This window comes from Panulirus ornatus, chromosome 58 (assembly GCF_036320965.1).
Source record: "Panulirus ornatus isolate Po-2019 chromosome 58, ASM3632096v1, whole genome shotgun sequence".
Taxonomy (NCBI): Eukaryota; Metazoa; Arthropoda; class Malacostraca; order Decapoda; family Palinuridae; genus Panulirus; species Panulirus ornatus.
In genome coordinates, this window is record NC_092281.1 from 26,599,388 (window position 1) to 26,623,432 (window position 24,045).

Here is a 24,045-nt window from a genome sequence, read left to right on the forward strand (position 1 = left end):
TTCTTTCATCTGTTTCCTTGTGCTACCTCACTAATGCGGGAGACAGCGACAAATCATAACAAACAAATAAATAACGTTGAAATGTATATGTGCGTTTGTGGACATTTAAGTACATGCATGTGTATGTGGGAGGGTAGGGTCATTCCTTGTCTGTTTCCTTGCGCTACCTCCCTAATGCAAGAGACAGCAGTTAAGTACATTACATATTATATATTTTGCTTTGTCGCTGTCTCTCGTGTTAGCGAGGCAGCGCAAGGAAACAGACGAAAGAATGGCCCTACCCACCCACATACACATGTATATACATACACGTCCACACATGCAAATATACATACCTATACATCTCAATGTACACATACATATACACACACAGACATATACATATATACACATGTACATAATTCATACTGGCTGCCTTTATTTATTCCCATCGCCACCCCGCCACACATGGAATAACAACTCCCTCCCCCCTCATGTGTGCGAGGTAGCGCTAAGAAAAGAGAACAAAGGCCCCATTCGTTCACACTCAGTCTCTAGCTGTCATGTAATTATGCACCGAAACCACAGCTCCCTTTCCACATCCAGGCCCCACAGAACTTTCCATGGTTTACCCCAGACGCTTCACATGCCCTGGTTCAATCCATTGACAGCATGTCGACCCCGGTATACCACATTGTTCCAATTCACTCTATTCCTTGCACGCCTTTCACCCTCCTGCATATTCAGGCCCCGATCACTCAAAATCTTTTTCACTCCATCTTCCCACCTCCAATTTGGTCTCCCACTTCTAATCGTTCCCTTCACCTCTGACACACATATCCTCTTGGTCAATCTTTCCTCACTCATTCTCTCCATGTGACCGAACCATTTCAAAACACCCTCTTCTGCTCTCTCAACCACATTCTTTTTATTACCACACATCTCTCTTACCCTATTATTACCTAATCAAACCACCTCACACCACATATTGTCCTCAAACATCTCATTTCCAGCACATCCACCCTCCTGCGCACAACTCTATCCATAGCCCACGCTTCACAACCATACAACATTGTTGGAACCACTATTCCTTCAAACATACCCATTTTTGCTTTCCGAGATAATGTTCTCGACTTCCACACATTCGTCAAGGCTCCCAGAATTTTCGCCCCTTCCCCCACCCTATGATTCACTTCCGCTTCCATGGTTCCATCCGCTGCCAGATCCACTCCCAGATATCTAAAGCACTTTACTTCCTCCAGTTTTTCTCCATTCAAACTTACCTCCCAATTGACTTGACCCTCTTGCTCTTATTCACATTTACTCTTAACTTTCTTCTTTCACACACTTTACCAAACTCAGTCACCAGCTTCTGCAGTTTCTCATATGAATCAGCCACCAATGCTGTATCATCAGCGAACAACAGTTAAGTACATATATATAAAGTACAATATCATCCACTCCAGCTGCTTTGCCAAATTTCACGTTAAACAAGGCTTTCAACATCTCTTCACTCTTCACTAAAGCATTTGACATGGCTCTGTCACTTTCAATACCTCCCTAACCCAAACATTTTATATATGCCATTCAATCATCAAACACATTTAACAATCTTTTGCAGTACTTACTTCATCTTCTCTTCACCTCAACTCCTTGTCATCACTTCCCAGTTTGCCCCCTTCACTGATGTTCCCATGTGTTCTCTTGTTTATTTCACACTATCAACCTCCTTCCAAACATTTTCTCATTTTCCCTCAAGTCTACTGATATATGCTCAATCTCAACTCTCACTCTTTTTCAGCCCCTGCACTTTTATCTTGACTTCCTGCCACTGCTGTACATCTCCTGTACTCCTTCCCTGTAAGTAGCTTCCATACAATGCTCTTTTGTTTTGTTTTGCTAGCAACTTAACTTCATTATCCCATTACTCAATATCCTTTCTCACCAGCCCACCTCCTACCTTCCACATGCCACACATTTCCCTCGAACGTGCCAGCACTGCTTCCCTAAATACCTACCATTTATAAACCATTCCCCTAGCCTCATTTACTCTCACATTTTGCCATTCCACACTCAATCTCACTAAGTATTTCATCTTACCACCCTTCTCTCACCCATATCATTTCCTCTTCTAAAAAGTTCAAGAAATCTTCATCCCTGCCTCCATCAGGTAATGATCAGACATCTCACCAGCTGCCCCTCTTGCCACTTTCATATCAAAGTCTCTCTCTTCAGCACACTCATCAATTAGCATACAAAGCCATAATGCCCACTTACTACCCTTCCAACACCACATGTACTTACGTATGTCCCTCTTTGTAAATCAGATATTCCTAATTACCAGTCCATTTTCAGCACACACCTCCACAAGCTGTTTACAATTTCTATTTACATGCCCCCATTCATATCCTCAACAGCCACATTAACCAATTTTGCATTTAACCACCCATCACTAATACAAGTTCTCTCACCTCAAAACTGGTTACACACTCACTCAACCCCTCCTAAAATGCTAGCCTCTCTTCCTCATTCTTATGGCCAGGTGCATAAACAATAACAATCACTCACCTCTCATAATCCACTTCATTTTTACCCACATCAGTCTAGATATCACTTCCTTACATTCTGGGGACCACTTCCTTACACTCTTTCACACATTCCCACAACTCATGCTTCAGCAGAAGTGCTACCCCTTCCTTTACCCATTACCAATAAGCTTAGTTTCACTTAGAGCTAGAACATCCAAGTTCCTTTCCTCAAACATACTACCTATCTCTCCCTTCCTCTCAGCTTATTTACATGCAAATGTACCCAGACACCCCAGCCTGAGTGTTCATGGAGGGTAAGCACCCTCACAAGGCTCCTCCTGCTCCAACTTTTAGAAAGTGAAATATAAGATGGGATATATCCCATCCCCTTCTTCGCCACCTACGACATGAAGGAGGTATTCTTTTTCCCCATCCCAAAGGATTTTAATTACTATTACTGTTGGAGAAGGGGTCCTGAGGTTATCAAAAAAATTATGATAAAGATAATAATAATGATAATTTCTCCCATCATTATAATATTTTTCTTCAAATTTGATTGCAATTTCCTAAATTACAATTATCATTCTCATCATTGTCATTTTTTTCTTTCATGCACGTTTGCCATTTCCCATGCAAGTGAGGTAACATCAAGAAAAGATAACCTAGCCATATAGGAAAAATCTTCCACTGGCCCCTTCCTCTGTTCCTTCTTTTGGAAATAAATACTGGAGAAGTTTTCTAGCCCCCACTCCCACCCCTTTTAGTCACCTTCTATGATACACACAAGATATGTGGTCAGTACTCTTTCTCCCCTATCCATAGGGAAATCATTACCTTCATTTCTATATAATTTCACAACTCTTTCTCCAATGACTACTGTAGCTCAAGGCTGTGCTAAAATCAATTACAAGTAAAGACTGGATTCCTTTGGAGTGAGAAGTCCTTCGCTGAAATTGTAATCCAATGATACAAACTTGCTGAAGGTGACTTTTCACTTGCAGCATGGCCAAAAGCAAGTAAAGTCAGGTAGAGCAATGATTGCTCTATAATACTGTATACACCAAATAGTTAACCTTATACTAACATCACCATTACAAAGCAATTTTGCTCACTGCTACTATACATACTGACAGCAGTGATCAAGAAGCTTTCTTAATAACCATATGAGATTTACTAAGTTGGTGTACATATATATTACTATTTTTTTTTTTTATTTTGCTTTGTCGCTGTTTCCCGCGTTTGCGAGGTAGTGCAAGGAAACAGACGAAAAAAATGGCCCAACCCACCACCATACACAATGTATATACATACATGTCCACACACGCAAATATACATACCTATACATCTCAATGTACACATAAAATACACACACAGACACATACATATATACCAATGCACACAATTCACACTGTCTGCCTTTATTCATTCCCATCGCCACCTCGCCACACATGGAATACCATCCCCCTCCCCCCTCATGTGTGCGAGGTAGCACTAGGAAAAGACAACAAAGGCCCCATTCGTTCACACTCAGTCTCTAGCTGTCATGCAATAATGCCCGAAACCACATCTCCCTTTCCACATCCAGGCCCCACACAAATTTCCATGGTTTACCCCAGATACTTCACATGCCCTGATTCAATCCACTGACAGCACGTCAACCCCGGTATACCACATCAATCCAATTCACTCTATTCCTTGCCCTCCTTTCACCCTCCTGCATGTTCAGGCCCCGATCACTCAAAATCTTTTTCACTCAATCTTTCCACCTCCAATTTGGTCTCCCACTTCTCCTTGTTCCCTGCACCTCCGACACATATATCCTCTTGGTCAATCTTTCCTCACTCATCCTCTCCATGTGCCCAAACATTTCAAAACACCCTCTCCTGCTCTCTCAACCACGCTCTTTTTATTTCCACACATCTCTCTTACCCTTACATTACTTACTCGATCAAACCACCTCAAACCACACATTGTCCTCAAACATCTCATTTCCAGCACATCCACACTCCTGCGCACAACTCTATCCATAGCCCACGCCTCGCAACCATACACCATTGTTGGAACCACTATTCCTTCAAACATACCCATTTTTGCTTTCCGAGATAATGTTCTCGACTTCCACACATTCTTCAAGGCTCCCAAGATTTTCACCCCCTCCCCCACCCTATGATTCACTTCCGCTTCCATCCACTGCCAGATCCACTCCCAGATATCTAAAACACTTTACTTCCTCCAGTTTTTCTCCATTCAAACTTACCTCCCAATTGACTTGACCCTCAACCCTACTGTACCTAATAACCTTGCTCTTATTCACATTTACTCTTAACTTTCTTCTTTCACACACTTTACCAAACTCAGTCACCAGCTTCTGCAGTTTCTCACATGAATCAGCCACCAGTGCTGTATCATCAGCGAACAACAACTGACTCACTTCCCAAGCTCTCTCATCCACAACAGACTTCATACTTGCCCCTCTTTCCAAAACTCTTGCATTCACCTCCCTAACAACCCCATCCATAAACAAATTAAACAACCATGGAGACATCACACACCCCTGCCGCAAACCTACATTCACTAAGAACCAATCACTTTCCTCTCTTCCTACACGTACACATGCCTTACATCCTCGATAAAAACTTTTCACTGCTTCTAACAACTTGCCTCCCACACCATATATTCTTAATACCTTCCACAGAGCATCTCTATCAACTCTATCATATGCCTTCTCCAGATCCATAAATGCTACATACAAATCCATTTGCTTTTCTAAGTATTTCTCACATACATTCTTCAAAGCAAACACCTGATCCACACATCCTCTACCACTTCTGAAACCACACTGCTCTTCCCCAATCTGATGCTCTGTACATGCCTTCACCCTCTCAATCAATACCCTCCCATATAATTTACCAGGAATACTCAACAAACTTATACCTCTGTAATCTGAGCACTCACTCTTATCCCCTTTGCCTTTGTACAATGGCACTATGCACGCATTCTGCCAATCCTCAGGCACCTCACCATGAGTCATACATACATTAAATAACCGTACCAACCAGTCAACAATACAGTCACCCCCTTTTTTAATAAATTCCACTGCAATACCATCCAAACCTGCTGCCTTGCCGGCTTTCATCTTCCGCAAAGCTTTTACTACCTCTTCTCTGTTTACCAAATCATTTTCCCTAACCCTCTCACTTTGCACACCACCTCAACCAAAACACCCTATATCTGCCACTCTATCATCAAACACATTCAACAAACCTTCAAAATACTACTGCTTCAAAATACTATTACTATCAAACAATAATATCTTAATGAAAATAGTGCATGTAAAACATAATGTAAGGCCATAAAATTACACATATATCATCATCGCAAATACCTATGCTGTTTTCACACTTTCCTCGTTAACTATCTTTCTATCCATCTAGATCAATAAAATACCTTTGTAAAATACGGTGGATCTTGCAGAATCACATCCAAACATTAAAGTACTGGCAAATATCTACAAATTCCACAATCAAGACAATGATTGTTCAAAGAGCAAACAGGTTAAAAAAGACCTTACCTATTAAGGAATTTGCTCATGTTGTTGTAGTCTTTATCCAACTGATATATGCTATCTTCTTTAAGGATCATTCCTACACCAACTAAGGCATTCTGAATATCAGAGAAGAAATCTCCTTTGTAATCTTCAGGGGGTGGAACTATTGGGTGCTCATATCCCATCATGGTCTTCATCGTTGACTCCAAGGCCATTCGACCATACTTGTTGTCAATGTTAAATGACGAGAGATCTCGAGATTCTGTCGCTCTTCGGTCGCCATGTGTCAGAGCCCCCTGTTATAATCAAATAAGAATAAATTTTTCTTGACAAATACCCAATCACACATTATGCTCTCTTCCCTTAAGTGACATGATCAACAAATCAGGACAATCTACAGCAATAAAAGAAATGGACTTCATAGCACTACATTCCTCACAAATTACCACACATCAAACACTAATAATTCTTTACTAAAACATTTTTGATAACTCCTACAAGTAACTCAAACTAATTGCTAGATATTTCAACTATAATTTCATGCTTTCCTTTGTGAAACTGGTTGGCTAATTCAAATCACATCATTTCAATCATGTAATATCAATTCATATTACCTTAAAAATAAAAACCTTATTTGAGTCAATTTCCCATTTACTGTACTTGCTGACTTGTAATGATGACCTACATATGTATTTCTTTGCAAGTAAATAAATATCTAAAGCCTTTCTTCAAGAACACAGAAGGGAATTGAGGATCATCAAGATATCCATTCATTGTTCCAAATTATAAGAGATGACATCCCTAATAAGACCAAAATTCCAAATAGGATTTGAACAGGACCTTAATGTGTTGTGTACTATGATAGCTGTCTGTGTGTCCAATGATATACTTGTACTTTTTTATTATGTCATTATGAAACATACGAACAACTTTTTCCCTGACACGTATCACTTGCATTTAAGCCCCTACCGGAAACAGCCCTTTACAAGATAAAATCCAAATAAATTTGAAATCTGTCTATCTATATTTACATCTCTGATTCCTGTTCCCTCCAGGAACTCCCTCAAGGAGGGTGACCAAGGCAGAGTATCCATGAGTGGTGAACTCCAGTGCCACTTCTTTGCCATGAATGCCTCATCCTTTAACTGGCCATTGGCAGAAGGCAATCCTAGCACAACATTTCAAGAGACTCCTACCAAATGTTCTTACCAACTACTTCTACTTAATGTGTCTACCCAATGTTCTTGTGTAATGTTCCAAACTGCTATTTCTATCAAATACTCCTGCCTAATATTCCAACCAACTACTTCTACCTAATGCTACTGCCTAAAGTTCCAGCCTACAACTTCTATCTACCGCTCCTAATATTTTGCCATAAGGTTAGGCTATCGCATAGAACTCACCACTAACCAGAGGAAAATCCAGAAATGAAGAAGGACTTGTTTGAGTTAAGTGATGTCAAGTGTTATGAGTGACAAGGAGAGATTGTATGTTTGTCGACAGAATGCCAGCATAAAATAAACCAACTGGTTTGTTTATTATGTCAACGAAGACTTTTGTTGCATGTTAACATTACACCAAATATGCATCACTTTGACCTTGCCATAAAAACTATCAATCTTAACACTAAACCTTAAACAGCATCAATCAACATTCTCTTAGGAACTGAGGCAGACATTAACTGCTAAGGGGGAGGGGGCGAAAATTCTGGGAGCCTTGAAGAATGTGTGGAAGTCGAGAACATTATCTCGGAAAGCAAAAATGGGTATGTTTGAAGGAATAGTGGTTCCAACAATGTTGTATGGTTGCGAGGCGTGGGCTATGGATAGAGTTGTGCGCAGGAGGATGGACGTGCTGGAAATGAGATGTTTGAGGACAATGTGTGGTGTGAGGTGGTTTGATCGAGTAAGTAACGTAAGGGTAAGAGAGATGTGTGGAAATAAAAAGAGCGTGGTTGAGAGAGCAGAAGAGGGTGTTTTGAAATGGTTTGGGCACATGGAGAGAATGAGTGAGGAAAGATTGACCAAGAGGATATATGTGTCGGAGGTGGAGGGAACGAGGAGAAGAGGGAGACCAAATTGGAGGTGGAAAGATGGAGTGAAAAAGATTTTGTGTGATCAGGGCCTGAACATGCAGGAGGGTGAAAGGAGGGCAAGGAATAGAGTGAATTGGAGCAATGTGGTATACCGGGGTTGACATGCTGTCAGTGGATTGAATCAAGGCATGTGAAGCGTCTGGGGTAAACCATGGAAAGCTGTGTAGGTATGTATATTTGCGTGTGTGGACGTATGTATATACATGTGTATGGGGGGGTTGGGCCATTTCTTTCGTCTGTTTCCTTGCGCTACCTCGCAAACGCGGGAGACAGCGGCAAAAAAAAAAATATATATATATATATATGTATATACATGTGTATGTGGGTGGGTTGGGCCATTCTTTCGTCCGTTTCCTTGCGCTACCTCGCTAACGCGGGAGACAGCGACATAGTATAATAAATATAAAAAAAATAAATCTTCCTGCCTCTGTTTACCCCTTTGCACTGCATGTGGGTATACCCACCTGACATCTACCCTAATTAAGATAAAAAAGCAAGTATGTTCCACAGTCACAAGTATAATTCTCCCTTGCACCATATCATCTATCATCTGACAAACCAATATAAGTTTGACATTTGTAATAAGCTGCTAAACTGTATATCAATGTCCATGTTTATCATTAGTATCTTGATTTTTTCTATAGCAGTTCACTTGAATGATGCTGTGCAAGTATTTTTTCTCTGTGTATGCAATATATTGACATTACAGTATCTTCTGATATTCATATGTTCAATATCTTTTTACAGGAAGATGTAGTGATTGCAGGCTTGTACAGAGTGAAGTAAGATGTTTGTTTAAATTTGGTCAGCTCTGTGGTGATGCCATAAATTCAAAAGACATTCAACTCTCATATTTTCTATACACACGCCACCACTGGTCAGTTTTTGAACCAGATTTGAAAATAATCTGAAGCCCAAGACAAAAAGAGAGAGAAACAGGGAAAATATGAATTTCATTTCATGCTAGATATCGTCACTTTTGGGGAACTAGTGTGAAATCTCATAATGTACTTGAATGGTTAACTCATCATACCCTTAATAGCTTATAAAGGTCTCTTTCAGGAAGGCAATGAAAAAATTCTGCTAATGTCAGTACCCCACAATCACCATTATCAAACATGGTTATCCACCTGCAGAGTGACCCTCCAAAATATATGTAAGCTATTGGACGACATAAGGTATTAGATGCAACCTTTGTGATATGTCAGTTAGTTAGGAAAGTGAAGAAAAAGACCAAACATGAAAAAAATAAGTGGCTAACTTGGTGATTTTAGGAAGATTACATTAGGAGTACGGAGGACTGCACAGAAGGCATCTCAAATGAACATGCGCATTAGTGAGAAATTACATAAGTACATCTAATTTTCTCTTTATGTAATTCTGGCATAATGGAGGTCTATGGTAACAGTTAACATGTAAAGAGTTTGAATATTTCCAAGGAAACAAATCTTAAATATCCTCTTCACACAAACCACCCACTTGATGTACTTACTTTTTTTGAAACATGAAAGGTAAAATATTTCAACTTATATCAATATTATTCTTTAACAACAATGTGTCTTTGTATTAAATAAGACTTTGTATGAATATTTAGAGCAAAGTGTTTGGTTTACAGAAAAATGAGTCCTTCAATTTTCTCATCACACTTGCCAGCCATTCTTCCTATCTTTTTTTATTTTTTTTTTTATACATCGTCGCTGTCTCCCGCGTTTGCGAGGTAGCGCAAGGAAACAGACGAAAGAAATGGCCCAACCCCCCCCCCCATACACATGTACATACACACGTCCACACACGCAAATATACATACCTACACAGCTTTCCATGGTTTACCCCAGACGCTTCACATGCCTTGATTCAATCCACTGACAGCACGTCAACCCCTGTATACCACATGACTCCAATTCACTCTATTCCTTGCCCTCCTTTCACCCTCCTGCATGTTCAGGCCCCGATCACACAAAATCTTTTTCACTCCATCTTTCCACCTCCAATTTGGTCTCCCTCTTCTCCTCGTTCCCTCCACCTCCGACACATATATCCTCTTGGTCAATCTCTCCTCACTCATTCTCTCCATGTGCCCAAACCATTTCAAAACACCCTCTTCTGCTCTCTCAACCACGCTCTTTTTATTTCCACACATCTCTCTTACCCTCACGCTACTTACTCGATCAAACCACCTCACACCACACATTGTCCTCAAACATCTCATTTCCAGCACATCCATCCTCCTGCGCACATATCTATCCATAGCCCACGCCTCGCAACCATACAACATTGTTGGAACCACTATTCCCTCAAACATACCCATTTTCGCTTTCCGAGATAATGTTCTCGACTTCCACACATTTTTCAAGGCTCCCAAAATTTTCGCCCCCTCCCCCACCCTATGATCCACTTCCGCTTCCATGGTTCCATCCGCTGACAGATCCACTCCCAGATATCTAAAACACTTCACTTCCTCCAGTTTTTCTCCATTCAAACTCACCTCCCAATTGACTTGACCCTCACCCCTACTGTACCTAATAACCTTGCTCTTATTCACATTTACTCTCAACTTTCTTCTTCCACACACTTTACCAAACTCAGTCACCAGCTTCTGCAGTTTCTCACATGAATCAGCCACCAGCGCTGTATCATCAGCGAACAACAACTGACTCACTTCCCAAGCTCTCTCATCCCCAACAGACTTCATACTTGCCCCTCTTTCCAGGACTCTTGCATTTACCTCCCTTACAACCCCATCCATAAACAAATTAAACAACCATGGAGACATCACACACCCCTGCCGCAAACCTACATTCACTGAGAACCAATCACTTTCCTCTCTTCCTACACGTACACATGCCTTACATCCTCGATAAAAACTTTTCACTGCTTCTAACAACTTGCCTCCCACACCATATATTCTTAATACCTTCCACAGAGCATCTCTATCAACTCTATCATATGCCTTCTCCAGATCCATAAATGCTACATACAAATCCATTTGCTTTTCTAAGTATTTCTCACATACATTCTTCAAAGCAAACACCTGATCCACACATCCTCTACCACTTCTGAAACCGCACTGCTCTTCCCCAATCTGATGCTCTGTACATGCCTTCACCCTCTCAATCAATACCCTCCCATATAATTTACCAGGAATACTCAACAAACTTATACCTCTGTAATTTGAGCACTCACTCTTATCCCCTTTGCCTTTGTACAATGGCACTATGCACGCATTCCGCCAATCCTTAGGCACCTCACCATGAGTCATACATACATTAAATAACCTTACCAACCAGTCAACAATACAGTCACCCCCTTTTTTAATAAATTCCACTGCAATACCATCCAAACCTGCTGCCTTGCCGGCTTTCATCTTCCGCAAAGCTTTTACTACCTCTTCTCTGTTTACCAAATCATTTTCCCTAACCCTCTCACTTTGCACACCACCTCGACCAAAACACCCTATATCTGCCACTCTGTCATCAGACACATTCAACAAACCTTCAAAATACTCATTCCATCTCCTTCTCACATCACCGCTACTTGTTATCACCTCCCCATTTGCGCCCTTCACTGAAGTTCCCATTTGCTCCCTTGTCTTACGCACCCTATTTACCTCCTTCCAGAACATCTTTTTATTCTCCCTAAAATTTACTGATAGTCTCTCACCCCAACTCTCATTTGCCCTTTTTTTCACCTCTTGCACCTTTCTCTTGACCTCCTGTCTCTTTCTTTTATACTTCTCCCACTCAATTGCATTTTTTCCCTGCAAAAATCATCCAAATGCCTCTCTCTTCTCTTTCACTAATACTCTTACTTCTTCATCCCACCACTCACTACCCTTTCTAAACAGCCCACCTCCCACTCTTCTCATGCCACAAGCATCTTTTGCGCAATCCATCACTGATTCCCTAAATACATCCCATTCCTCCCCCACTCCCCTTACTTCCATTGTTCTCACCTTTTTCCATTCTGTACACAGTCTCTCCTGGTACTTCCCCACACAGGTCTCCTTCCCAAGCTCACTTACTCTCACCACCTTCTTCACCCCAACATTCACTCCTCTTTTCTGAAAACCCATACTAATCTTCACCTTAGCCTCCACAAGATAATGATCAGACATCCCTCCAGTTGCACCTCTCAGCACATTAACATCCAAAAGTCTCTCTTTCGCGCGCCTGTCAATTAACACGTAATCCAATAACGCTCTCTGGCCATCTCTCCTACTTACATAAGTATACTTATGTATATCTCGCTTTTTAAACCAGGTATTTATTTAGGAAGAATAAAAAGATGTTTTGAAAGGAAGTAAATAAAGTACGGTACACAAGAAAACAAATGGGAACATCGGTGAAGGGGGCTAATGGGGAGATAATAACAAGCAGTGGTGAAGTGAGAAAGAAATGGAACGAGTATTTTGAAGATTTGTTGAATGTCTTTCATAATAGAGTGGCAGATACAGGGTGTTTTGGTTGAGGTGGTGTGCAAAGTGAAAGGGTCAGTGAGAATGGTTTGGTAAACAGAGAAGAGGTAGTGAAAGCATTGCGGAAGATGAAAGCCAGCAAGGTGGCAGGTTTGGATGGTATTTCAGTAGAATTTATCAAAAAAGGGGGTGACTGTGTTGTTGACTGGTTGGTAAGGATATTCATTGTGTTAATGGTTCATGGTGAAGTGCCTGAGGATTGGTGGAATGCATGCATAGTGCCATTGTATAAAAGCCAAGAGGATGAAATGAGTGTTCAAATTTCTGAGGTATAAGTTTGTTGAATATTCGTGGGAGATTATATGGGAGGGTATTGATTGAGAGGGTAAAGGCATGTACAGAGCACCAGATTGGGGAAGAGTAGTGTGGTTTCAGATGTGGTAGGCGATGTGTGGATCAGGTGTTTGCTTTGAAGAATGTATGTGAGAAATACTTAGAAAAACAGATGGATGTGTATGTAGCATTTATGGATCTGGAGAAGGCAGAGAGTTGATAGAGATGGTTTGTGGAAGGTATTAAGAGTATGTGGCGTGGGAGGTAAGTTGCTCGAAGCAGTGAAAAGTTATTATCAAGGATGTAAGGCATGTGTACGAATAGGAAGAGAGGAAAGTGATTGGTTCTCAGTGAATGTCGGTTTGCAGCGGAGTTACATGATGTCTCCATGGCTGCTTAATTTGTTCATGGATGGGGTTGTTAGGGAAGTGAATGCAAGAGTTTTGGAGAGAGGGGCAAGTATGCAGTCTGTTGTGGATGAAAGGGCTTGGGAAGTGAGTTAGTTATTGTTCGCTGATGATACAGCACTGGTGGCTGATTCGGGTGAGAAACTGCAAAAGTTAATGACTGAGTTTGGTAAAGTGTGTGAAGGAGGAAAGTTGAGAGTAAATGTGAATAAGAGCAGGGTTATAAGGTTCAGTAGGGTTGAGGAACAGGTTAACTGGGAGGTAAGTTTGAACGGAGAAAAATTGGAGGAAGTGAAGTGTTCTAGATATCTGGGAGTGGATTTAGCAGTGGATGGAACCATGGAAGCAGAAGTGAGTTACAGGGTGGGGAAGGGGGCAAACGTTCTGGGAGCGTTGAGAATGTGTGGAAGGCGAGAACGTTATCTCAGAGAGCAAAAATGAGTGTTTCAAGGAATAGTTGTTTGAAATGTTTCAAGGAATAGTTGTTCCACCATGTTATATGGTTGCAAGGCTGGGCTATAGATAGGGTTGTGCAGAATACGGTGGATGTGTTGGAAATGAAATGTTTGAGTACAATATGCGGTGTGAGGTGGTTTGACCGAGTAAGGAATGAAAGGGTAAGAGAGATGTGTTGAAATAAATAGTGTGGTTGAGATAATAAAAAGAGTGGCGGGTGAGAGCAGAAGAGGGTGAACTGAAATGGTTTGGTCGTATGGAGAGAATGAGTGAGGAAAGATTGACAAAAAGGATATATGTGTCAGCGGTGGAGGGAACAAGGAGAAGTGGGAGACCAAATTGGAGGTGGAAGGGAGGAGTGAAAAAGATTTTGAAAAATCAGGGCCTGAACATACAGGAGGGTGAAAGGCATGTAAGGAATAGAGTGAACTGGAATGATGTGGTACACCGTGGTCGACGTGCTGTCAATGGATTGAACCAGGGCATGTGAAGCATCTGGGGTAAAGCAGGGAATGTTTTGTGGGGCCTGGATGTGGAAAGGGAGCTGTGGTTTCGATGCATTAGACATGACAGCTAGAGACTGAGTGTGAACAAATTTGGCCTTTGTTGTCTTTTCCAAGTGCTACCTCACACGAGAGTGAAGGGAGGAGAGTGCCATTTCATGTGTAGCAGGGTGGCGACGGGAATGGATGAAGGCAGCAAGTGTGGATGTGTACACATGTATATATGTGTATATATGTATATGTCTGTGTATGTTATTTATTTTTATTATTTATTTTGCTTTGTTGCTGTCTCACGCGTTTGTGAGGTAGCGTAAGGAAACAGACGAAAGAAATGGCCCAACCCAACCCCATACACATGTATATACATACACGTCCACACACGCAAATATACATACCTATACATCTCAATATACACATATATATACACACACAGACACATACATATATACCCATGCACACAATTCACACTGTCTGCCTTTATTCATTCCCATCGCCACCTCACCACACATGGAATACCATCCCCCTCCCCCCTCATATGTGTGAGATAGCGCTAGGAAAAGACAACAAAGGCCCCATTCGTTCACACTCAGTCTCTAGCTGTCATGCAATAATGCCCGATACCACAGCTCCCTTTCCACATCCAGGCCCCACACAACTTTCCATGGTTTACCCCAGATGCTTCACATGCCCTGATTCAATCCACTGGCATGTATATGTATATGTATATGTATATGTATATGTATATGTATGTATATGGAAGTAAGGGGAGTGGGGGAGGAATGGGATGTATTTAGGGAATCAGTGATGGATTGCGCAAAAGATGCTTGTGGCATGAGAAGAGTGGGAGGTGGGTTGATTAGAAAGGGTAGTGAGTGGTGGGATGAAGAAGTAAGAGTATTAGTGAAAGAGAAGAGAGAGGCATTTGGACGATTTTTGCAGGGAAAAAATGAAATTGAGTGGGAGATGTATAAAAGAAAGAGACAGGAGGTCAAGAGAAAGGTGCAAGAGGTGAAAAAAAGGGCAAATGAGAGTTGGGGTGAGAGAGTATCATTAAATTTTAGGGAGAATAAAAAGATGTTCTGGAAGGAGGTAAATAAAGTGCGTAAGACAAGGGAGCAAATGGGAACTTCAGTGAAGGGCGCAAATGGGGAGGTGATAACAAGTAGTGGTGATGTGAGAAGGAGATGGAGTGAGTATTTTGAAGGTTTGTTGAATGTGTTTGATGATAGAGTGGCAGATATAGGGTGTTTTGGTCGAGGTGGTGTGCAAAGTGAGAGGGTTAGGGAAAATGATTTGGTAAACAGAGAAGAGGTAGTGAAAGCTTTGCGGAAGATGAAAGCCGGCAAGACACCAGGTTTGGATGGTATTGCAGTGGAATTTATTAAAAAAGGGGGTGACTGTATTGTTGACTGGTTGGTAAGGTTATTTAATGTATGTATGACTCATGGTGAGGTGCCTGAGGACTGGCGGAATGCGTGCATAGTGCCATTGTACAAAGGCAAAGGGGATAAGAGTGAGTGCTCAAATTACAGAGGTATAAGTTTGTTGAGTATTCCTGGTAAATTATTTGGGAGGATATTGATTGAGAGGGTGAAGGCATGTACAGAGCATCAGATTGGGGAAGAGCAGTGTGGTTTCAGAAGTGGTAGAGGATGTGTGGATCAGGTGTTTGCTTTGAAGAATGTATGTGAGAAATACTTAGAAAAGCAAATGGATTTATATGTAGCATTTATGGATCTGGAGAAGGCATATGATAGAGTTGATAGAGATGCTCTGTGGAAGGTATTAAGAATATATGGTGTGGGAGGCAAGTTGTTCGAAGCAGTGAAAAGTTTTTATCGAGGATGTAAGGCATGTGTACATGTAGGAAGAGAGGAAAGTGATTGGTTCTCAGTGAATGTAGGTTTGCGGCAGGGGTGTGTGATGTCTCCATGGTTGTTTAATTTGTTTACGGATGGGGTTGTTAGGGAGGTGAATGCAAGAGTTTTGGAAAGAGGGGCAAGTATGAAGTCTGTTGGGGATGAGAGAGCTTGGGAAGTGAGTCAGTTGTTGTTCGCTGATGATACAGCGCTGGTGGCTGATTCATGTGAGAAACTGCAGAAGCTGGTGACTGAGTTTGGTAAAGTGTGTGAAAGAAGAAAGTTAAGAGTAAATGTGAATAAGAGCAAGGTTATTAGGTACAGTAGGGTTGAGGGTCAAGTCAATTGGGAGGTGAGTTTGAATGGAGAAAAACTGGAGGAAGTGAAGTGTTTTAGATATCTGGGAGTGGATCTGGCAGCGGATGGAACCATGGAAGCGGAAGTGGATCATAGGGTGGGGGAGGGGGCAAAAATTCTGGGGGCCTTGAAGAATGTGTGGAAGTCGAGAACATTATCTCGGAAAGCAAAAATGGGTATGTTTGAAGGAATAGTGGTTCCAACAATGTTGTATGGTTGCGAGGCGTGGGCTATGGATAGAGTTGTGCGCAGGAGGATGGATGTGCTGGAAATGAGATGTTTGAGGGCAATGTGTGGTGTGAGGTGGTTTGATCGAGTAAGTAACGTAAGGGTAAGAGAGATGTGTGGAAATAAAAAGAGCGTGGTTGAGAGAGCAGAAGAGGGTGTTTTGAAGTGGTTTGGGCACATGGAGAGAATGAGTGAGGAAAGATTGACCAAGAGAATATATGTGTCGGAGGTGGAGGGAATGAGGAGAAGAGGGAGACCAAATTGGAGGTGGAAAGATGGAGCGAAAAAGATTTTGTGTGATCGGGGCCTGAACATGCAGGAGGGTGAAAGGAGGGCAAGGAATAGAGTTGTAGCGATGTGGTATACCGGGGTTGACGTGCTGTCAGTGGATTGAATCAAGGCATGTGAAGCGTCTGGGGTAAACCATGGAAAGTTGTGTAGGTATGTATATTTGTGTGTGTGGACGTATGTATATACATGTGTATGGGGGTGGGTTGGGCCATTTCTTTCGTCTGTTTCCTTGCGCTACCTCGCAAACGAGGGAGACAGCGACAAAAAAAAAAAAAAAAATGTATAATTTGAAATGTATAGGTATGTGTATGTGCATGTGTGGGCGTTTATGTACATACATGTGTATGTGGGTGGGTTGGGCCATTCTTATGTCTATTTCCTTGCACCACCTCACTAACATGGGAGATAGCAACTAAGTATAATAAATAAATAAAAAAAATCTAATTTTCTCTTTATGAAATTCTGGCATAATGGAGGTCTCTGGTAACAGTTAACATGTAAAGAGCTAGAATATTTCCAAAGAAACAAATCTTAAATATCCTCCCCATGCAAACCACCCACTTGATGTACTTACTTTTTGGTAACATGAAAGGTGAAACATTTCAACTTATATCAATATTATTACCTAGCAACAATGTGTCTTTGTATCTAATAAGACTATGTATAAATATTAAGAGGAAAGTGTTTGGTTTACATAAAAATGAGTCCAATTTTCTCATCACACTTGCCGGCCATTCTTCCTATCTATCTATCTTATTATACTTTATTATACTTTGTCGCTGTCTCCCGCGTCTGTGAGGTAGTGCAAGGAAACAGACGAAAGAAATGGCCCAACCCCCCCCCATACACATGTATATACATACGTCCACACACGCAAATATACATACCTACACAGCTTTCCATGGTTTACCCCAGACGCTTCACATGCATTGATTCAATCCACTGACAGCACGTCAACCCCGGTATACCACATCGCTCCAATTCACTCTATTCCTTGCCCTCCTTTCACCCTCCTGCATGTTCAGGCCCCGATCACACAAAATCTTTTTCACTCCATCTTTCCACCTCCAATTTGGTCTCCCTCTTCTCCTCGTTCCCTCCACCTCCGACACATATATCCTCTTGGTCAATCTTTCCTCACTCATTCTCTCCATGTGCCCAAACCACTTCAAAACACCCTCTTCTGCTCTCTCAACCACGCTCTTTTTATTTCCACACATCTCTCTTACCCTTACGTTACTTACTCGATCAAACCACCTCACACCACACATTGTCCTCAAACATCTCATTTCCAGCACATCCATCCTCCTGCGCACAACTCTATCCATAGCCCACGCCTCGCAACCATACAACATTGTTGGAACCACTATTCCTTCAAACATACCCATTTTTGCTTTCCGAGATAATGTTCTCGACTTCCACACATTCTTCAAGGCCCCCAGAATTTTTGCCCCCTCCCCCACCCTATGATCCACTTCCGCTTCCATGGTTCCATCCGCTGCCAGATCCACTCCCAGATATCTAAAACACTTCACTTCCTCCAGTTTTTCTCCATTCAAACTCACCTCCCAATTGACTTGACCCTCAACCCTACTGTACTTAATAACCTTGCTCTTATTCACATTTACTCTTAACTTTCTTCTTCCACACACTTTACCAAACTCAGTCACCAGCTTCTGCAGTTTCTCACATGAATCAGCCACCAGCGCTGTATCATCAGCGAACAACAACTGACTCACTTCCCAAGCTCTCTCATCTCCAACAGACTTCATACTTGCCCCTCTTTCCAAAACTCTTGCATTTACCTCCCTAACAACCCCATCCATAAACAAATTAAACAACCATGGAGACATCACACACCCCTGCCGCATACCTACATTCACTGAGAACCAATCACTTTCCTCTCTTCCTACACGTACACATGCCTTACATCCTCGATAAAAACTTTTCAATGCTTCTAACAACTTTCCTCCCACACCATATATTCTTAATACCTTCCACAGAGCATCTCTATCAACTCTATCATATGCCTTCTCCAGATCCATAAATGCTACATACAAATCCATTTGCTTTTCTAAGTATTTCTCACATACATTCTTCAAAGCAAACACCTGATCCACACATCCTCTACCACTTCTGAAACCACACTGCTCTTCCCCAATCTGATGCTCTGTACATGCCTTCACCCTCTCAATCAATACCCTCCCATATAATTTACCAGGAATACTCAACAAACTTATACCTCTGTAATTTGAGCACTCACTCTTATCCCCTTTGCCTTTGTACAATGGCACTATGCACGCATTCCGCCAATCCTCAGGCACCTCACCATGAGTCATACATACATTAAATAACCTTACCAACCAGTCAACAATACAGTCACCCCGTTTTTTAATAAATTCCACTGCAATACCATCCAAACCTGCTGCCTTGCCGGCTTTCATCTTCCGCAAAGCTTTCACTACCTCTTCTCTGTTTACCAAATCATTTTCCCTAACCCTCTCACTTTGCACACCACCTCGACCAAAACACCCTATATCTGCCACTCTATCATCAAACACATTCAACAAACCTTCAAAATACTCACTCCATCTCCTTCTCACATCACCACTACTTGTTATCACCTCCCCATTTGCGCCCTTCACTGAAGTTCCCATTTGCTCCCTTGTCTTACGCACCCCATTTACCTCCTTCCAGAACATCTTTTTATTCTCCCTAAAATTTAATGATACTCTCTCACCCCAACTCTCATTTGCCCTTTTTTTCACCTCTTGCACCTTTCTCTTGACCTCCTGTCTCTTTTTTTTATACATCTCCCACTCAATTTCATTTTTTCCCTGCAAAAATCGTCCAAATGCCTCTCTCTTCTCTTTCACTAATACTCTTACTTCTTCATCCCACCACTCACTACCCTTTCTAATCAACCCACCTCCCACTCTTCTCATGCCACAAGCATCTTTTGCGCAATCCATCACTGATTCCCTAAATACATCCCATTCCTCCCCCACTCCCCTTACTTCCATTGTTCTCACCTTTTTCCATTCTGTACTCAGTCTCTCCTGGTACTTCCTCACACAGGTCTCCTTCCCAAGCTCACTTACTCTCACCACCCTCTTCACCCCAACATTCACTCTTCTTTTCTGAAAACCCATACAAATCTTCACCTTAGCCTCCACAAGATAATGATCTATCTATCTATCTACCTATATCTCTGATGCCTGTTCCCTGTGAGAACTGTACTTATCCCTGTCCATACATGCCTCCCTCGCATACAATATTCCATGCATTCTTCCACCAATTTTTTCCCTCCAGTACTCTTCCAGTTATCTCCCCATGTCACAAGTAGTTTTCCTCTCACATAATCTCCTTTAATCAGAGTATCACATGCTCTCCTCGAAATGCCCCATCCTGCCTCTTTCCACATGCCTAAACCACCTTGAAGCATTATGATTCATCCACTCATCTACTTCTCAACCATTCTCCATTATACTAAATCTCTCTCACATCCCCTCATTCTATCTATTCATATCACATACTCCTCACAAATAGCTCCTTCACATGAATAGTAGAGTCAAAGGAATAATATTTCTAAATAATTTCATGTCATTTCCCACTAATGCTGTGCTTGTATTTGAAATGATAGTATATTTGGAAAAAACTCAAATGAAAGAAAGAAACACCATTTACATGTCTTTCTATCAAATCAAGAGCTGTTATACACATCACTCACACTCCTCTGGAAGCTCAAAAATCACTGGAGCAGAGTAAAAGAAGGATTGTGTTATTGCAACTCTTCGGGTAACTTCTGCTACATCTGAAAGCTAGTCTATCATTTTAGATACTACATGATGAAATGTTTGAACCTTGCCTGCTTATCAAAAGTTAAAAGACAGATTCTTTTTTTTTAAAATGGGTCCCCAAGAAAAAAGAAGTTACCAAAAATAAAAAAAATATACCTTAAGCTTATCAATTAAAAGTAAAATCACAAAATGTTGATTCAGGTAAATCAACCTTATTTGTTGGTGTGACACTGGTTTGCTCACATTTGTTGAGTTTCTTCTTCATCTCTTCTCTATCAGTACCAATGGAAAAGTGGCATACAGAAATCTTTTTCTAGTGCTTATGGTTCAACATCTGCAAAATTATCGTCACTAATTTGCTGTAGGGCATACTTAGCACATCTCTTTCATGTTATTCTTCCCTGGTGCATAATGTATTTGCTTGTGAAAAACGGCATCTCTATGCATCAATAAAGCATGTTTTCCAATTTGAATGAGGGTGAGTAAAAGCAACCTATTCTTACACATCTAGAGTCCCAACACTGTTGGATGTAAAATCCTATATTGTTGTATGCATAACTGACACTCTAGATTTCTTCCTAATGTATTTAAAGTTGCTTGCGACATAAGGTATCTCTCCATACCAAAAAAGCATAACTTCCAATTCATTATGGGGCAGGATAAGGCAACACACACATGTACTGCTAGAGTCCCGATATCATAAACTATACAAATACACCCAAAGTCCCCAAGGAGTTAAGGAGTGATTTTCTTCAGCAAAGAAAAATGAACACTAATTTTAACCCTTAAACGTCTCTGATTTTTCTTACAAACCCTTAAAATTCATGAGGTCATTTAATGTACTCAACCTTACAAAGTTACTCAAACAACAATGAAAGAATCATTTCAGAAGTATATTTCAAGTAGAGGATGTGTGGATCAGGTGTTTGCTTTGAAGAATGTATGAGAAATATTTAGAAAAGCAAATGGATTTTTATGTAGCATTTATGGATCTGGAGAAGGCATATGATAAGAGTTGACAGAGATGCTCTATGGAAGGTATTAAGAATATATGGTGTGGGAGGTAAGTTGTTAGAAGCAGTGAAAAGTTTTTATTGAGGATGTAAGGCATGTGTATGTGTAGGAAGAGAGGAAAGTGACTGGTTCTCAGTGAAAGTTGTTTTGCAGCAGGGGTGCATGATGTCTCCATGGTTGTTTAATCTGTTCATGGATGGGATTGTTAGGGAGGTGAATGCAAGAGTTTTGGAAAGAGGGGCAAGTATGAAGTCTGTTGTGGATGAGAGCTTGCGAAGGTGTCAGTTGTTCGCTGATGATACAGCGCTGGTGGCTGATTCAGGTGAGAAACTGCAGAAGCTGGTGACTGAGTTTGGTAAAGTGTGTGAAAGAAGAAAGCTGAGAGTAAATGTGAATAAGAGCAAGGTTATTAGGTACAGTAGGGTTGAGGGACAAGTCATTTGGGAGGTAAGTTTGAATGGAGAAAAACTGGAAGAAGTGAAGTGTTTTAGATATCTGGGAGTGGATTTGGCAGCGGATGGAACCATGGAAGCGGAAGTGAATCATAGGGTGGGGGAGGAGGCGACAGTTTTGGGAGCACTGAAAAATGTGTGGAAGTCAAGAGCGTTATCTTGAAAGCAAAAATGGGTATGTCTGAAGGAATAGTGGCTCCAACAATGTTATATGGTTGCGAGGCATGGGCTATAGACAGAGTTGTGCGGAGGAGGGTGGATGTGCTGGAAATGAGATGTTTGAGGACAATATGTGGTGTGAGGTGGTTTGATTGAGTAAGTAATGAAAGGGTAAGAGAGATGTGTGGTAATAAAAAGAGTGTGGTTGAGAGAGCAGAAGAGGGTGTTTTGAAATGGTTTGGTCACATGGAGAGAATGAGTGAGGAAAGATTGACAAAGAGGATATGTGTGTCAGAGGTGGAGGGAACGAGGAGAAGTGGGAGACCAAATTGGAGGTGGAAAGATGGAGTGAAAAGGATTCTGAGTGATCGGTGCCTGAACATGCAGGAGGGTGAAAGGCGTGCAAGGAATAGAGTGAATTGCAACGATGTGGTATCCCGGGGTCGACATGCTGTCAATGGATTGAACGAAGGCATGTGAAGCATCTGGGTTAAACCATGGAAAGTTCTGTGGGGCCTGGATGTGGAAAGGGAGCTGTAGTTTCAGTGCATTATGCATGACAGCTAGAGAATGAGTGTGAGCGAATGTGGCCTTTATTGTCTTTTCCTAGCGCTACCTCGCGCACATATGGGGGAAGGGAGTTGTCATTTCATGTGTGGTGGGGTGGCGACGGGAATGAATAAGGGCAAACAGTATGAATTATGTACATATGTATATATGTATATGTCTGTGTGAGTATATTTATGTATATGTTGAGATGTATAGGTATGTATATGTGCTGTGAGTGGACGTGTATGTATATAAATGTGTTTTTGTGGGTGGGTTGGGCCATTCTTTCGTCTGTTTCCTTGTGCTACCTCGCTAACGCGGGAGACAGCGACAAAGCATAATAAATAAATAAATACTTTCACTTTAATAACAGGTAGAAGTTTTATGCACTTCACTACAACAAACTAAAAAGTGCAACTGCGAGGCCTAAGTATCATGTGGGCTGCCTCTGCATATATCTCATCAAGAAAAATTGATCAGTGATTATGTTTCTGCTTTTATAAAAAAGAAAAATCTTACAATCATTGTGATTTCTGACACTTTTCCATAACTACAAAACTATAGAAGTCTGTAAAATTACCAGCTGCATCAATTGGATGCAATGTTACCAAGGTAAGTGGACAATGGCAACACTGCCTCCACTTTCATGGGACCTTTTCCTGCCTCATTTTCATGAACATTTAGTGCTGTTAGGGCCAGTGTCCATAAAATCCTGGTCATTTTCATGAACATTTAGTGCTAGAAGAGCCAGTGTCCATAAAGTCACTCATCACATCTACAGACAAATCATCACTGTTATACAATCAGGATCACCCTCTGTCATATCCTCTAAATCTAGCTAGGTAAAGCCAGCTCAACTTCCTTTTTGGAAAACTCATGAAACTGAGCCCTCACTGGCAGGGCTGGAAAAAGACTTGCTGCACAAAGAAATTAACAAGCACTGCCACTTCAGCCATCATCTACTCCGAGCATGCAACCTTAAACTTAAGTGTGCAACTTGATGCAAAAAAAATCTCTCTAGAGGCATTGCTTGGCTTGCATATACATCCACCTGGAGATGTTAAGTTCATAAAA

At 41.4% G+C, this 24,045-nt stretch overlaps 1 protein-coding gene across 2 annotated transcripts in view; it reads right to left on the minus strand.

Moving 5' to 3' along the window:
* Nucleotides 1-24,045, minus strand: part of sno (strawberry notch) — a 468,152-nt gene that overhangs the window by 48,812 nt on the left and 395,295 nt on the right. For both annotated transcript variants that reach the window (XM_071695604.1, XM_071695603.1), the window contains one exon: nucleotides 6,079-6,350. In XM_071695604.1, the coding sequence (XP_071551705.1) occupies nucleotides 6,079-6,350 (272 nt within the window). The remainder of the gene's footprint in view (nucleotides 1-6,078; nucleotides 6,351-24,045) is intronic.